Source organism: Pongo pygmaeus, chromosome X (genome assembly GCF_028885625.2).
Source record: "Pongo pygmaeus isolate AG05252 chromosome X, NHGRI_mPonPyg2-v2.0_pri, whole genome shotgun sequence".
NCBI lineage: Eukaryota > Metazoa > Chordata > Mammalia > Primates > Hominidae > Pongo > Pongo pygmaeus.
The window spans coordinates 135,080,709-135,099,112 of record NC_072396.2 but is presented as its reverse complement, the minus strand read 5'-3'; the positions used below and the strand labels follow the sequence as shown (position 1 = coordinate 135,099,112).

Below are 18,404 nucleotides of genomic sequence, written 5' to 3'. Positions count from 1 at the left end.
TAATGCAGTAAGTTGTACAATATTCGAATTTGCCAATGTCAAACTTCATTATAATCACCTTTTCAGTAACAACTCTTTGATGATAACTGAAAATCAGACTCCTGAGATAGAATGAATTCTCAGAAATGAGGAATTCCTTTATTGTTCTCTGTGTAATAAGTTTGAATAAGACATAGCAGATCTCTCTCTTGACACAGCCCTTTAAAGTTCATTTTTCTCAAGCAAGTCATTATTTTATTCTATTTTAAGTAATGCCCCTGAAGTACATGGGAGAGTCTATGTTAGCATCTTCTTTTTCTATTCTTAACTATCAGTGATGATACTAAATAGCTCACTTTTTTTAAAAAGAGTCTTTTATTTATTTTTAGTAAAAACTTGAGATAGAAATCATTATTTTTCCTGATAAAAGGAATAAAAAGGAGGATGTTGGTTGGGATAATGACTACACCATTAATTATTTAAAAATCCATTTGAAATACTTATAATTCCCCTAAATGGAGGCAATTTTCACAGACAACTTCGGATATTTCCTGTGTACAAGCCAGAACAGGCTAATCCAAGCAAGGAATTCTCAGTTCAGTGCTGAGGAGCCTCTGACAGGCATTAATTGGCCTCTAAATGATTGCAAGCTGCTTCAAAATGCACAGTTGTTGTGCTTACCTTTTTAAAGTGACTTTTATCATGGGATCTTGATCATTTTCAGTGTTCTTCATGCCTTCCTGAAGGTCTGTGTTTATATCCGTTAGCACTTCCCTTCAGCCTGAAGAACTTTCTTCAGCATTTTCTATAGCATATTTCTATAGTGCAAGTCTGTTGTTGATGAATTCTTGCATTTAATTTTGTCTGAAAATATACCTCAGCTTTATTCTTGAGAGAATTTGTCTCTGAATACAGAATTCTGAATAAATGGATATTTGTATTCCTTCATGAACTTTAAAGATATTATTTCACTGACTTCTGGCCTTAAATTGTTTCTGAAGGAAGTCAAAGTATTCAAATTGTTGTTCCCCTGTGTATAATGTATTTCTTTTCTCTGGCTGCTTTCCAGAGTTTATCTTTAGCTTTCTGCTGTTTTAATATGATGTACTTTTTTCACACATATCCTGCTTGGGGTTCACTGAGGTCTTTGAATATGTAGATTAATGTCTTTCATCAAATTTCAGAAATTGCCAACCCTTATTTCTTCAAATCTTTTAAAATTATTTTCTTTCTCCTCTTTTTCTGCAATTTTATTTACATGTATCTTAGATCTTTGTAATCTCACAAGGTCCCAAGGCTCTGTTTTTTAAAAATATTTATCTTTCTCTGTGTTCTTCAAATTGGATACATTTGTTTTGCTCTCTCTTTAAGTTCTCTCATTATTCTGTCATCTCTATTCTACTTTTAGGCTCGTCTGGTTATTTTTATTTCAGGTATCATTTTCTAGCTGTAGAATCACCCAGATGTGGTAGTTATCAGACAAGATTATAAAGCAGCTATTATAACAATTCTCAGTGATGTAAAAGAAATATGCTCATAATGAATGAAAAGATAGGAAATCTCAGCAGAGGAATAGAAATTTTTTTAAAGAATCTTTGGTTCTTTTTATTTCCAGGCAAAAGAATCCTTACTTCTTTTTATTTTCAGACAAAAGAACTCTTGGCTCCTTTTAAATGTTTCTATTCCTCTGCTGAGATTTTCTATCTTTTCATTCATTATAAACATATTTTCTTTACATCATGAGCACAGTTATATTAATAGCTGCTTTAGTTTCTTGTCTGTTAAATTACCACATCTAGGTGATTTCAGTGTTGGTCTCTGTTACAAATTGTCCTTTCTTTCGGAAATGGGCCATCTCTTCCTAGTTTTTCTATGTCAAGTAATTTTGGGCTTTATCCTAGATATTACAGATATTATGTGTGAAGACTCTGGATTACGCTATGTTCTTTCAAAGAATGTTGACTTTGTTTTCATTTGTTGTAACGGTCAATTTACTTAGTTGGATTCAAGCTGGGAATTCTATCTCTTGGATGGCCAGATCAGTTGTCATTTCAGTTCTTTTAGCCTTAGCTGTGCTGTTGGGAATCTTCCTTGTGCTTTCTTGGCTTGGGTCTCATGCAGACATTTGAGCAGATCTTATATACAGAATTTAAAGTTCTTTCCCCCTGCCTCTATTGTCTCCTTTCTGGGATTCCCTTCTTACTTTCCAGTGGCTGTAACTGCCCTGAACTCTCCTTGAGTTCTTTAGGCCATAAAGACTATGGGCTTTCTATTAGAAATTTAGCCATCTTATGAGGTGCTAACTCTAGTCTACCCTCAGACTAAATTGCCCTTTAAAAACTGAGAGACTCACCCTATGCTATTCCTTTCTTCCAAGTGTCAGCTTCTCTTCAGAATATGTCTGCTTTTGTTCACTCTCCAATGTCGTCAAGTAGTTAATGGGTTTTGTTTTGTGTTTTGTCCAAAGATTATAGTTATTATCCATGGGAAGGTTGGTCTGGTAGAATATTACTCCTGAAAGCTCATTTTGCTGTAACTTCTAAAACTACAAAAACTCAATTAAGAGTTATGTTGAGTAAAACTATAAAAAGACAGAGAAGAGAATGGCAAGCAGCAAAATTAAAGGGTCCAACATGGGGAGGTGAAAATAGCAGAACCCTTAAGGGAAAGTCCACAAATCCGTGTAAGAGGTAAAATGTCTTTCATGGCCAAAAATACTTTCTAATATGATAGGAATATAAGAATCATAGACTCCTGGAGCTCTGGGTCTGGAAAGAAAGCCTAATGCAAGACAGAGTATAACCAAGTCTGCTTTGTCTGAGACTGTTTTACTTTCAACATGCCTCTTTGCCTTAAGAGTATCTGGAGGATTTTTTTCCTAATATGTCAAAAAAAAAATGCTGCTTTATCTTATCCTTAACTCCATTCATTTCCTCAACATTTTCAAGGAATTCCCACCTAAAAAGCATACCTTTTAACCTTAGGAAATTCGCAACATTCATAATGATGAATTAATGGGAATCAGGCGAGAAGAAGAAATGGAAATGTCTGATGATGAAATAGAAGAAACGACAGAAACAAAAGAAACTGAGGAATCAGGTAAAGATAATTCTGTTTTCTTTATTTAATAAACATGTACTTGCAGACATGATATTTTCAAACTTTTAATACCCGGTAAGGTATGGCCATCAACCCATCAGCCTGGATACCAGCTAGAAATAATTGGCAAGGCCATATGTGTACATACTGGCTGAATATCAGCTCTGTGGCTACAGGATTTTCTGTGGTTTTCACTTATCCATACCTTGCATTGAAGTGCCTAATTAAAAGTGGACTTTCTTTTCCAAAAAGCGCTGGGCATTTAGGCAGCTCTAACCTAGTATAGTCAGAACCTCACTGTGAGACCGAGGCCGTGTTACAGGTCCTTAGTGGGACCCATAGGGCAAAATTTTTGAACGTTAGATAATACCCTCCCCTTCAATTTCATAATAAACTATCTTGGATGGGAGAATTACCATTGCAGATAATAAAATAGCCAGAAGACTACTCTTTTTAGGCAAACCATTCCAGACAATCTTAGGAGTCAGATTACAGGAAGGTACAGTGGAAAAGCCACTGGACCTAAAGTTGAAACACCTGAGTTCTAGTCCGAACTCTGTCCTTCTTGACCTAGGAGGGACTTCTTCCCCGCTGAGCCTCAGCTTCCACACTTGTAAGGAGTACATTATAAAAACCATTTAACGGCCAGGTGCCGTGGCTCACGCCCGTAATCTCAGCACTTTGGGAGGCCGAGGCGGGTGGGGATCACCTGAGGTCAGGAGTTCGAGACCAGCCTGACCAAAATGGTGAAACCCCGTCTCTACTAAAAATACAAAAAATTAGCTGGGCGTGGTAGTGCATGCCTGTTATCCCAGCTACTCGGGAGGCTGAGGCAGAAGAATCCCTTGAACCTGGGAGGCAGACATTGCAGTGAGCAGAGGTCACACCATTGCACTCCATCCTGGGCAACAAGACCAAAACTCTGCCTCAAAACAAACAAACAAAAAAACATCTAACAGGGATTTTGTGATGATTAAATGAGTTCATCCATTTATTTAGTAACTATTACATGCTAAGCACTATGCTAGAGATTGGAGATATAGTTGTATACTGTTCCTGCTGTGTGTGTGTGTATATGTGTGTGTGTGTGTGTGTATGTAAAAGAGAGAGAAAGAGATTGTAATTCAAATCTGAATTTCCTGGTTCCAGTGCTTGTATAGTGAAGTCAGCAGCTCTATAGCCACTTGAGTGGTCTTAGAATTTTCACTCCATGAACAGAAACTCTGAAGGAAAGAAAAACACCAAGTCAGACTTTGAAAAAGATATTTATTAGCTATTACATCTGAATTTTTTCTATTTTTGCCATATGTTTGAACCCTAAACATACAAACTGCTATCTATATTGAATAAACCCTTTGTAATCAGTGGTTAGCTGGCATTTTCAGGATAGTCAACTAATTACTGCAAATAAATACTGTAAACTCATAGCCAAAATAAACAAAGAGTTGAATAAGAATTGAACTATTCAAATTATTTAAGTGCTTAGCTAAGATGTTTTATAGCTGATTAATCTTTCACTTGTATGATTGTTTACACCTCAGTATCTACAGTATCGTACACAGTATTTATTCAGTGTTACCATGAAATAAATGCTGCCGTAAGTTTGAGCATCCACTTGATAAATTGCTGAGTTTCTGGAGTTATTGGAGGAGGAGAGGGGTATATGGGAGATTCAGATTGAACGCACTTACTAGAGTTATATGATTGCATTTTGCTTCTGTATCTCTTTTGAGTTAAAAGCTGTATTGGCTACTGCACAGAATCTTATTCGTTTAGAGACTGGAAACTCCCTGACAGATCATCTTATAGCTATTTTCTTTCCTGTTCCACATGCCAGGATGCTGCTTTGTCAAATAAAGCTATCTACAATAGACTTAATGGAGCTTACCAAATAGCTTTTCTCCCAGAAGGTTTCAATTCATTTTAATTCAAGGACTTTTGTGCATTTTTCTTCCCTTCAATTGTATCTAATTCTGTTATCTCACTTCTGTAGTACTCAACTGCAGAAATGCCGCTCAATGTGAGCCAGTGAAAAGGTCTTCAGTTTTTATCTAAAGTGGCTACATGTTTTAGCTATCATTTGGTTCCAATTAAAAGCTTAAGCAACGAGATCTCAGAGTTGTTGTTTTTTTTTTTCCTCTGTCCATGCTACCAAACTTGAATTGTAGGAACCTATGGCATGTTTCTGGTTAGATTTTACTTACCAAAGAAAGTAAAACCAGCCTAGAAGTCTCAGTTATCTTTCCTTGGAGTGCCACAAAATTTCTATTATTTGAGAGACTCTATATTAGCCAGTCCATATTTGTGATGCAGTACTTTAAATACTCTTGCCATGGAAGAAAGGACTGATGTACACAAAGCAATCTATTGAAAAGGGACAATCACATCAAAGCAAATTATGATAGTGTAAAATTATTTCATTATCTTGTTAGCCATGATGGAAAGTACTGTACCCAGTAAACATAAGAAAAGCTGTTCCCTTTCAGCACCCATCTTCTGCTGTGTTTACTTAGACTAGTGGTTCTCAGACTTGGTATACTGAAGAATCATTTGGATTACCTTTACAAATTCAGATGTCTAAGCTGCAGAATCTGATCCAATAGGTCTGTAATAGGGTTGAGGAATCTGCATTTTATCAGCCATCCTAAATGATTGCGATGCTGGTGGTCCAGGAAGCACATTTGGAAAACATTGACTTAGACTAATTCTCCTTCATTGTTCTGGCCAAAGTTTTCTGTTCCCTTAATATTAATCTAATCTCCTTCTTCCTTCCCCACCTTTTATTTTCCATTATTTCCACTTTAAGAGTTTGGCCAATTAATTGATAAGCACTATGTCCTATAAGCTGATGGAGATAGAGATATAAATATGTGTAAATCCACACAAAATTTTAGAAATACCACTTGCTGCTAACATGGAAGGTACTGATTAGAATGCAGCAGGGCAAGAGTTATTAGGTGTGGGCCAGAGTTGTCACAGTCAGTGAAAAATTGATCAGGTCCTTGAAAGATGAACAGGTTTAGATGATAGGAAGATAAGAAAGCATCTTGATGGTGGGGGGAAGGGAGGGAGTAAAAGAGTTGGGGCTCAAAGAGGGAAATAAGCATGATGTATATAGGGGACAAAAGACTGAGTAGAGTAGATAGGTCCAAATTATGGAGGGCTATGTATGCCAACCTTAGATTTCGCATAGTAAGCAATATGCCACTGTAAGCACATCTTGTCTGTGGCACTAATATGATGAAAGCAACATGAATTATACATTTTAAAAGATAATCTTCAATTAAGAGAGTCTAACCAGATACTTTTACAGGAAGTGAGATGTAAAATGATGAAGGGTGGGACCACAGTGAAGGCAAGAGGAACTGAGACAAAAATGGTAGAAGAAAAGGAGGCGATGGATTGAATGAGATTAAAGATGCTAGGAGTCATTTTCGAGGAATATACCTAAGTCTTTAGTGCCAGATTGGATACAGATGATTAAGAAAAAGAAAAAGCCAGGAATGAGTCTGCGTTTTCTAGTCTGAGAGACTGGAGACCTGTTGATTGTATTGGTTCATTAGAGATGTCATAACAAAGTACCACAAAGTGGGTGGCTTAAATGACAGAAATGTATTGTCTCACAGTTCTGGAAGCTAGAAGTCTGAGATCAAGATTTCAGTAGGGTTAGTTCCTTGTGAGGGAGAATCTCTTCCATTCCTGTCTCCTAGTTTCTGGTCATTTTCCAGCAATCTTTGACGTTCCTTGTCTGGTAGATGCATCATCCCAATCTCTGCCTTCGTGTTTACATGGTGTTCTCCCTGTGTGCATGCCTGTTTCTATGTCCAAATTTCCTCTGTCAATAGGATACCAATGATATCAAGTTAGGACCCATCATAATGACCTCATTGTAATTTGACTACCTCGTAAAGAACCTGTTTCCAAATAAGCCAGATGCTGAGAGCTTCAACATATCTTTTTTGAGAGGACACAATTCAAACCATAACAGTAGAACTGACAGAAATGGACTAATGGATGGGACTGATTTGCAGAATATGATGAGATGAACTGCAGATAGTAGATCATTGAGAAACGGGCAGAAGGGATTTGTATTCAAATTAGAGTTGAAGAAACTAGAGGGAATAGTAGATGGTAGTGTAGGGGTATCGGCTGAAGCCCTGAGAAAATTATTAAATGAATATGAAAGACAAGTGAAAGAAGAGCAAAAGGTTGAATACAGAATTTGGGGGACTATCCACAATAAAGGAGAAGGAAAGAAAGAGGAGTTTGCAGAGGAGTTAGAAAAAAGCAGTTCTGAGAGGCTGGAAGAAAACTAGAAACGAATTGGGTTGTGGAAACCAAGAAAAGCTTTTATAGACATAAGTAGTCATTGACATTAACAGATGTTACAAAGAAAATCGGAATTGAGAGAAACAATGCTGGGCAAGAGCTATTTTAGTAGAGTGATAGAGGTAGGGGCCAGAATACATGACATTAGTAAAATAAAGTAAACAAAGACCATAGATCAAGAAGTTGGGCACTAAGCAAAAGGAAATATGGATATTATAAATGGCAACTAGAATCAATAAAGTTAAGGGTTTTTGTTGTTGTTGTTGTTGTTGTTCAATAAAAAGGAAGGAGGCAATGGAGAGTATGAGATTGAAGATGCTAGAAAATAAAAGAGTACTTATGGAAGTGGAATCTTTGAAAAGAAGAAAGGGAAGGGATCCATATTCAAGTAGCGTTTACTTTAGAGAGGAGAGAGCCCTCTTTCTCTGAGACAAGAGAGGGGAAGCTGAAAGTATATAGGTAGCCCAGGCTTCTCCATATACTAAGAGATTGTTTATTCATCACAAAAATGATTTGGAAATGAGACCACCAGGAGAAGGCAACCAATTTGGAATAAATGCTATGGGCAGTATGGAGGAAAGAAATCAGTGAGAGGTGAGAGACCCATCAGCAAGGGCCAACATGAGTGTGTATTGATGTAGCTGTCTAGCTCTGCAACTTCCTATAAGAGTTCCCTGTGGCCCAGGATAAGAGAGAGTGGAGTCAAGTGACTGTGAGTTGGGGATTGGCATGGTAAGCCTGGCCAGAGGTTTTCAGGAAGCTGAAGCAATACAAGGCAGTGAAGAGCTTGCACTGGGATCTATTCAGCCAGAAAGCAGCTAATGAACTAGCTTAGTGAAGTTGGCCACTCCGTGAGATTAAAGATCCCAGCAAGGAAAGAGAACAGTCTTGAGGTGATGAGAGGCAGTGAGGAAAATGGTAGATGAGGATTCTGTGTTTGAGATGGGAATTTAGAGATCTAAGAGGGGTAACAATGAGGTTCCAGGTGCATCCATGCTGGCAGAAGCCTGATTGGAATGGAGACAATAACCTGTAGAGGCAAGGGAAAGCAAGGCATTGTGAGGTCAGGAAACCCACTTGAGATTTTTTGCCTGAGCTGACATGCAACCACCCCAATAGGTCTTATTCATATCATTTCCTGCTCTTTCCTCCCATTCTTTGTTCTTTTCAGCTTTTTCCCTTTGTGAATCACTGCAGCTCAAACTTTCTTATGAGCCTTGAGAGGAATGTTACCCATTCTTCCTTCTATAATTTTGTAACATTTTTAGCATTTCCTGTAATTAAGCTTTAAAAGGGTGGCTGACTCCCTGAATTTACTTCTACTAATTTTTTTTCTTGTTGTCTTTGTACCATTGAAGAGACTCAGGCACTAATTTTTTAATGGCACAAAATCATTTTTGATCTTTTGTTGTACAGAAACATGTCTGGGATTTTGCTGTTAGTGGCTCTGCTAAAAAGAGGAGTTCACAGCTGCCTTCATACTTTCATATTGCCATGATGAACTGGCAGCCTTCAGATCTGAGGAACAATTGTCATAAAGAGAAACATTTTCCCCACATAGGAAATAGCCAAAAAGGAGAAGCCAAGAACTAATGATGGCAGGATATGAATACATTCACTGTACTATGCTCTTTAGTATCAGGACTGATGGATTCACCTACTCAAACATATTATTAAAAGGTAATATTGAACTTTTCAATGTTCTGTCAATGTACAAAGAACTTCAACTTCAGAAATGGGCCCAATTAATATTAAGTCTGTGAAAGGAAAGACTTGGTGTCCTCATTAAAATGACAAAAAACCCTCATTTCAGAGAGTGGGAAATATATTTTGTAGGTAAGGTCCCCTCAGTAGCATTACAGGTGATCGCATTTTCTTTTGCTTGGTGACAGGTCCAAACTGAGAAGATTATTATCTGCTCCCACTTGGCTGCAGGTATCCATCACTGCTCATCAGCATGCCCTTTCCCCCAGGACAAAAACAGTCTCTCCTCCTCATTTTCTCAGAGGGAAAATATTTTTACATTTAAACTGGAGAATACGCCTCTAATCATTCTCCTAGATCTCTGCCCTTTTCTCTTCCATGTATCTCCGTGTGACATGTAGAACATGAGCATAATTACTGGCCTGCAGTACAAGAAGAAACAAAAGGAGGAAAATGAAATATCACTATTTTGTATTGAGCCATGTGGACTGCCAGAGGACAAACATGCAAACCAAAACAGAAATAAATAATTGTTAATCTGTAGGAGTCACTTGATTTACAGAGTAACCTGTGTACTATTCAGCCAAACTCCAGCTCAAGATACTGTCCTTGGTACTCACCCTGCAAGCAAACCAAATATTTCTTCCTCTGTTTGGCAGATAGTTAATATGCCTTTTTCTATAGAGTTTTGTATATAAAAATCATCTTCACTCATAGTATCTTCTTTTGATGTTGTGGTTGCTAGTGCTTGTCTGATAAAAAGTATCCCAGCCACTGGAAGAGATGGCAAGGACAGATATTATTTGGAGTGCTTGGAATCCAAAAGACATAAAATCTGCATAACAACAAGAATTAAAATTAATAATAAAACCAATCATAAAATGAATATGTCATGCCAAAGATCTTTTTGTAAGTCTTTAAAACTAAAGTGCAAGGTTTAAAACTGCTGTATCAGGATCATTGCATGGCCATCCACAGAAAACAAATGTGGATGCTAAGAACACCTCAACAGCACTAGTAGAAGGTATTTCTAACCAGAACCCTTCCTATTACGTTGCCACTTTCTGCTTTGGATAGACCATCTGACCACAGCAGCCTACATCAGTACATACTAGTTTTAGGAAAACCCCCATATTCAAGGAATTGAATTAAACCCAGCACCTCTCTAAAGGCAGCTTCCTTTTAGGAGTACAGAATGTTTTCACGCTAATATGGGTTTTTTTTTTCTATATATTTGTCTTAGTCCATTTTATGTTGCTATAAAGGAATACCTAAGACTGAGTAATTTATAAAGAAAAAAGGTTTATTTGACTTACAATTCTGAAGGCCGGAAAATTCAAGATTGAGTATTTGCATCTGGTAAGAGCCTCAAGCTGCTTCCACTCATGGCAGAAGGTGAAGGGGAGCCAGTGTAGGCAGAGTTCATATGGTGAGAGAGGAAGCAAGAGGAGAGGGAAGGTGTCGGGCTTTTTTTTCTTTTTTTTTTTTTTGATATGGCGTCTCACACTGTTGCCAGGCTGGAGTGCTGTGGCGCGATCTTGGCTCACTGCAACCTCTGACTCCCTGGTTCAAGCAATTCTCCTGCCTCAGCCTCCCGAGTAGCCGGGATTACAGGCACATGCCACCACACCCAGCTAACTTTTGTATTTTTAGTAGAGACGGGGTTTCATGTTGGCCACAATGGTGTCAATCTCCTGACCTCGTGATCCACCAGCCTCGGCCTCCCAAAGTGCTGGGATTATAAGCATAAGCCACCAAGCCCGGCCAGGCTCTTTTTAACAACTAATAGAGTGAGAATGCACCCCATCTTCCCAGGGAGGGCATTAATTTATTCATGAGGGATCCACCCTTATGACCCAAACACCTCCCACTAGGCCCAACACCACCACATTAGGGATAAAATTTCAATATGGGTTTTGCTGAAGAAAAATAAATCATAACCAAACCACAGCAATATTTCATCTTTGTAATGCATAAGTTCTTTCCATTCATTATGTAGAGGATGAATCTTCTCTTTGAAATTCCTTTAGATAAACCCTTCTTTCACCATTTATAGCTAATAATTTTAATTGTTTAATTCCTTCTTTTTTTTTCTTTTTTCTTTTTTTTTTCTGGAGACGGAGTTTTGCTCTTGTTGCCCAGGCTGGAGTGCAATGGTGCAATCTCAGCTCACCACACTCTGCCTTCTGGGTTCAAGGGATTCTCCTGCCTCAGCCTCCCGAGTAGCTGGGATTACAGGCATGTGCCACCACACCCAGCTAATTTTGTATTTTTAGTAGAGACAGGTTTCTCTATGTTGGTCAGGCTGGTCTCAAACTCCCGACCTCAGGCCTCTCAAAGTGCTGGGATTACAGGTGTGAGCCACTGCACCCAGCCAGTTTAATTTCTGTCACTTTTCTTTTACTTTCTTCTACCCAAAGTTCTTCCCTATAGGTAATTAAGAAAATTCATATCTTTGTCAAATTGCATTTTAACTTTCTTATACATTTAATATACAGATTGTAAATTTGATCCATTTTTTTATTTTTATTTTTTTACGTCAGAGTTTGATTTAGTCCTGCTGCAAACACACAGAATCTGCAATGTTTAATGCAAACGGAATAGATTTCTTGGGATCTAATATTTTTTAAATTGCCTGACAGCTTACCATCTACGAAAACTTATTTAAGGGAGGCAAACTATTTTGGGAGATGAGTATAAGAGGTAGTAGTAGGAAGTTAAGGAAATATTGCAGAAATGTATCAGAAGGCAAATATGGCCCAAAGAAAAAGCTCCACTGAAAAAAGAAATGTTGAATTCTGACCATAGAACTAGCACCCTGCTCCCAGGTCAATAATTTGAACAAAAATAAAAAATAAAAAAGACCTTGCTCGATCCTGAGGTTAGTGAAGGAATATAGGAGAGTTGTGTGTTAATGTGACTACTGAAATCAAAGAGCAGTACTATTCAAAGGGCATGATGTCTTGATCTTAGGATCAAATATGCTAGACCTTGAATCAGAGAATCTGCATTACAGTAGAAAAATGGGGAGTGCTTTATGTATGTGGATTCAGGGCACACCAGCAACCTACATGTGCAGCATTCTCTAAGCCATAATGACCATTCTCATCTCCCACTCAGGGCGGGAGTAAGACTCTTCTCTTGCAGCGCTCTGATAAGTTGGGTTTCTTCTTCTTCTTTGCAAATAATAGGGAAGCTAAACATTTATACCTATTGCACCCCCAAAGCTGAAAGCAATAAAGAATGAACACGTACAGCAAGCTGTTAGGTGCATCTCTGTTTAGGAATTGCCTCAACATTGGGTTTCTATTGACAGAGCAGAAGAAGTTGCCTCTGATCTTCCTGAGGCTCCCATTGTACCCTGGCTTAGCAGCCCACAGTTAATTTTAAGTGGCAAAAGAAAATTCCTCCAGGATGAGAAGTTAGATTTCTACTAAAACAGTGCTCTCCATAGGGTATATGAGCAAATTCAACTGTCACTAGAAAAGAACCTGAGGGCGGACACACGGTGCCCACTGCTAGAAATCTTGCAGTTAGATTAGAATGGAAGAGTGTCTGAGTTTTTAGATAATTTTAGACATCAGGATATGGCTAACAGGTTATGTTCAGGGCCTACGCTTGATACTGTCGAAATACAAACAAAAATAACTGCCTAGAGAGAACATCTGTGTCCTAAAAGACAAAACATTTTATCTGGGTGAAGGGATGACTTAACTCGTGAAACTTGAGAACACAGAACAACAACAAAAACAATTTCCTTAGTTACCCTTACAAATCTTCTCTTCTAGATATTCTGAAATATACAATAAATTATTATTAACTATAAAAAAAAACAATTTCCTTGAACATATTCAACTAGAAGGGCAAGGCATTTTCCTACATAAAACATTATAATTTTCCCACTACTCCAAAGGAATCCAATAAATAATTTTACAGTGAAAAGGCCTGGATCAAACCTAGAAGTGACACCAGTCCCTGACGAACACAAGTCACAGGTCCCTGTGCAGGTCTCAGGGTCGAGTCATGCAAGAACTCCAACACTGCCATGAGCCTGGCCTGCGGTTTCATCTTTCGGACCAGCTGGAGGGTCCAAGCTGCTTTACAGAAGAGTTCTATCTGGTAAGCCCAGGTCATCAATGAAGCCAAAGATGACAACACAAGAAGTGGTCAAAGCCAAGGTTTCCTAGTGCTGCCTTTGTCTTCTTCCCACGGCCTGGCCTGAGTGCTGAAGCTGGGCCCCAGGAGGGGAGTTCTTCAGTGGGGCCTCCTCACCCAGGCTGGAGTAAGTCCACTAGCCTGTCATGCAGGGAAGAGCTCTGGCAGCCTTTCTCAATAGCAGTACTTTGCTATGGGGTCCCAGTAGGTGTTCTCATGCTGCAGGCTCTGGGATGAGGTCCTGCATTTGACCAGGCACAATTCTAAGCGATCTTTGACTGCCATGGAGAGGTTCTGGAATGCCACAGCTGCCTGGTTGAGGAAGTGCTCCAGGAGAAGTTGCTTGCTGGGCTGCAGGCAGCAGGAGACACAGTACTCAGCAGTCGTTTGGCCAGCAGCCATCGCAGCAGTACTGCTTTGTGCTAGGGACGTTGACGTTACAGCAGCCATTCACCAGCAAATCCTTCCTCTCACAGACGTAGCTGAGTTCATCCGTGATGAGTTGTTTCCCTTGAATGGAGTTGTGGCACTGATTGCTGGGATGACTGCTATTGCCCAAGTTAAACTACACTTTCCACGGGATGGGCTGATCATGGTCTTGAACCTGCAGGTGATTCCTCTCTCTCTCACTGCCCTCTCCTCCTGCCTGGAGGTGATGCTGAGGAAGTAGACAAGCGACAGCCCAAAGACCAGGGCGAGAACCCACCTCTTCCGCAGAAGCCAGCGCCACACCATGACTGCTAGGTTCACCATCCCAGCGCAGATGTGGGGTGCGGCTGCCGGGGCATGGGGCATGAAACGCAGCAGGCCCAGCCCTTAGGTGCTGGGCAGCCCTATCCCTCCAGGCGGGCGTGGGCCCCACGGCCTGCGGCCCAGTCTGCTTTGATCCATTTTAAAAATGTCTCTTTTTCTGGGTTTTGTGTTCTGTTAGTAATCAAAAAAGGTATAAACTACAAATGTTTCCATTAATTTGGCATGTAAACAATAGAAACTAGTGAGATCACATTTTTTAAACCATAGTTATAAGCCTGAAACTTGATTTTCTAAATTGTATTTTCTGGACTACATTGAAACTAGTGTTATTGACCTCTTTAATACCTATGGAAAACCCACCATAATTATTTGGTTCTCATTAAAAATAAGGTTGAGGAGACGGCTCAAAATAAAAGCCTTGCCTTTTTATCTAATTTATGTCTACCTTTACACAATTTTTTGCTTTCCACTTCATTCTATCTTTCATTCTAAAGGTACTTAATGAATGTTTGTTGAGTGAATGAAAATCTTCTGATTAAATATTTTGAAATAGGCTTTATGATTTTTGAACTTGAACAATGTGTCCTAAACCATAAATAATTACATATAACCTAAGTTTCCTTCATTTTTTAAATTAATAAGTTTCTTTTTTAGAGCAGTTCACGTTCACAGCAAAATTGTACGGAAAGTGGAGAGTTTCCATATAATCTCTGTCCCTGTAGAAGCACAGTATCCCCCACTATCAACATCCTTCACCAAAATGGTACATTTTGTTACAATTGATTGTAATTTGTTACTATTGATGAACCTACATTAACATATCATCATTACCTAAAGTTTATAGTTTACATTAGGGTTCATTCTTGGTCTTGCATGTTCTTTGGGTTTTGACAAATTTAAAATGGTATGTATCCACCATTGTAGTATCATACAGAATAGTTTCACTGCCCTAAAATCCTCTGTGGTCCACCTTTTCATCCCTTCCTCCTCACTAATCACTGGCAATGAGTAATCTTTTTACTATCTCCAGTAAAAAGTTTTGTCTTTTCCAGAATATTATATAGTTGTAATCCTATAGTATATCGCCTTTTCAGATTGGCTTTTTTCACTTAGTAATATGCATTTAATTTTCTTTCATGTCTTTTCATGGCTTGATGGCTCATTTCTTTTTAGCACTGAATAATATTCCATTGTCTGGATGTACCGTAGTTTATTTATCCATTCACTTACTGAAGGACATCTTTATTGCTTCCAACTTTTAGCAATTATGAATAAAGCTGCTGTAAACATCCATGTGCAGATTTTTGTGTGGACACAAGTTTTTAGTTCATTTGGATAAATGCTAAGGAGCATGTTTGCTGGATGGTATGGTAAGAGTATGTTTAGTTTTGTAAGAAACTGACAAAATGTCTGCTTACTTTGGATTTATTTAATTTGTTCTTCTTGTTTTAGTTTCCTAAGGTAAAAGCTTAGATTATTAGTGTTAGAACTTTCTTTATGTCTAATAGATGGATTAAATGCTATAAATTTCCCACGTAAGTACTGCTTTCACTGCATTTCACAAATTTTAATAACTTGTATTTTCATTTTCATTTATTTTAAAATACTTGTAAATTTTTCTTGAGATTTCTTTTTTAATCTATGTGTTACTTATAAGTATACTGTTCAAGCTCCATATATTTGGGGAATTTCCAGCTATCTTTCTGTTACTGATTTCTAATTTAGTTCCACTGTGATCTGAGAACATACATTGTAAAATTTCTCTTCTTTTACTTTTTAAGGTGTGCTTTATGGCCCATAATGTGGTCTCTCTTGGTTAAACTTCCATGTGAGCTTGAGAAGAATGTGTAATCTGCTTTTATTAGATGAAATAGTCTGTACATGGTAATTATATACAGTGGTTTGATGGTGGTGTTGAGTTCAACTGTGTCATTGCTGATTTCTGTTTGCTGGATCTGTCCATTTCTCATAGAAGGGAGCTAAACTCTCCAACTGTAATAGTAGATTCATGTATTTCTCCTTGCAGTTGTATCAGTTATTCACTTGGGTATTCTAATGCTCTGTTATTAGGCTCACAAACAGTATTGGTATGTCTTCTTGGAGTATTAACCCCTTCAATAGTGTGCAATGCTCCTCTTACTCCCTGATAAGTTTCATTGCTCTGAAATCAGCTCTGTCTGAAATTAATATAGCCACTTCCACTTTCTTTTAATTAGTGTTAAAATGGTATATCTTTCTCCATCTTTTTCCTTTTAATCTATATGCACCCTTATATTTAAAGCAGATTTCTTGTAGACAACCTATGGTTAGGTCTTATTTTTTAATCCACACTGACATCTGTCTTTTAATTGGCATACTTAGATCAATAATTTTTTAAGTGATTATTGATATCGTTGGATAAATATCTACCATGTTTGTTGCTGTTTTCTTTTGGTTACCCTTGTTTTTTGTTTCTAGTTTTGTCTTCTGTACTTGTTCTGCCTTTTGTATTTTTAATTGAACATATTATATTATTCCACATTTTTCTCCCTTATCATATCATTTATACTTTTTTCACATTTTTTAGTAGTTGCCCTAGATTATATACATTTACAATTAATTCAACCCCACTTTCAAATAACACTATACCATTTCATGGGTACCGCAAGTATCTTATAATAGCAAAATGCTCCTGATTCTCCCCTACCATTTCTTGTATCATTGCTGTCATTTATTTCACTTGTCCATAAGCATACATAAATACATACAGGAATACCTCACCTCACAGATATTACAGGTTCCATTTCAGACCATTGCAATAAAGCTAATATTGCAATAAAGCACGTCATATGAATTATTTGGTTTCCCAGTTCATATAAAAGTTAAGTCTACATTATACTGTAGTCTTTTAAGCGTAATGCCTAAAAAACAATTTACATACCTTAATTTTAAAAGACTGTATTGCTAAAAAAAAAAATATGTTAACTATCATCTGAGCCTTCAGCAAGTTGTAATCTTTTTTGCTGGGGGATAATTTTGCCTTTATGTGGATGGCTGCTGACTGATCAGGTTGGAGGTTGCTGAAGGTTGATGTGACTGTGGCAATTTCTTCAAGTAAGACAATAATGTATACTATATCAATTGACTCTTCTTTTCATTAAAGATTTATCTGTAGTATGTAATGCTGTTTGATAGCATTTTACCCACAGTAGAACTTTTTTCAAAATCGAAGTCAGTCCTCTCAAACCCCATAACTGCTTTATCAACTGAATTTATGAAATATTCTAAATCCTTTGTTGTCATTTCAACAATGTTCACAGCATCTTCATCAGGAATAGATTCCATCTCAAGAAACCATTTTCTTTGCTCATCCATAGGAAGCAACTCCTTGTTCATTAAATTTTTATCAGGAGGCTCCAGCAATTCAATCCATATCTTTAGGCTCCACTTCTAATTCTAGGTGTCTTGCTATTCCCACCACGTCTGCCATTACTTCCTCCACTGAAGTCTTGAACTCCTGAAATTCATCAATGAGAGTTGAAGTCAATTCCCAAACTCCTGTTAATGTTGATAATTTGACCTCCTCCCCTGAATCATGAACATTCTTAATGGCATCATGAATCCTTTCCAGAAGGTTTCCAATCTACTTTACACAGATCCATCAGGGGAACCACTATCTATGGCAACTATAGCCTTATGAAATGATTTTTTAAAATAATAAGACTTGAAAGTCAGAATGACTTCTTGATCCACAGGCTACAGAATGGATGTTGTGTTAATAGGTGTGAAGACAACATTTGTCTCCTTGTACTTCTCCATCAGTATTCTTGGGTGACTAGGTGCATTGTCAACAGCAGTAATATTTTGAAAGGAATATTCTTTTCTGAGTAGTAGGTCTCAACAGTGGGCCTAAAATATTTGGTAAACCATGCTGTAAACAGATGTGCTGTCACCCAGACTTTGTTGTTCCATTTATAAAGCACAGGAAGAGTAGATTTAGCATAATTCTCTCTTTTTTTTTTTTTTTTTTTTTGAGATGGAGTTTCACTCTTGTTGCCCAGGATGGAGTGCAATGGCACAATCTCAGCTCACTGCAACCTCCACCTCCTGGATTCAAACAATTATCCTGCCTCAGCCTCCTGAGTAGCTGGGATTACAGGCACCCGCTACAACACCCAGCTAATTTTTGTATTTTTAGTAGAGACGGGGTTTCACCATGTTGGCCAGGCTGGTCTCAAACTCCTGACCTCATGATCTGTCCACCTCAGCCTCCCAAAGTGCTGGGATTACAGGCATGAGCCACTGCACCCAGCCAAAAGTTTTTATTTTACATTCACTTTTTCGTTCTTTGATGCTCTTCTTTTCTTTATGTAGATCCAGATTTCACAGGGTGCAGAATTCTAGGT

At 38.0% G+C, this 18,404-nt stretch overlaps 1 protein-coding gene and 1 pseudogene across 12 annotated transcripts in view; one reads left to right on the top strand and one right to left on the bottom strand.

Moving 5' to 3' along the window:
- Positions 1–18,404, top strand: part of ENOX2 (ecto-NOX disulfide-thiol exchanger 2) — a 278,132-nt gene that overhangs the window by 242,204 nt on the left and 17,524 nt on the right. For all 12 annotated transcript variants that reach the window (XM_054472151.2, XM_054472149.2, XM_063660718.1 and 9 more), the window contains one exon: positions 2,964–3,078. In XM_054472151.2, coding sequence (XP_054328126.1) covers positions 2,964–3,078 — 115 coding nt within the window. The remainder of the gene's footprint in view (positions 1–2,963; positions 3,079–18,404) is intronic.
- Positions 13,411–14,019, bottom strand: LOC129024879 (SREBP regulating gene protein-like; annotated as a pseudogene).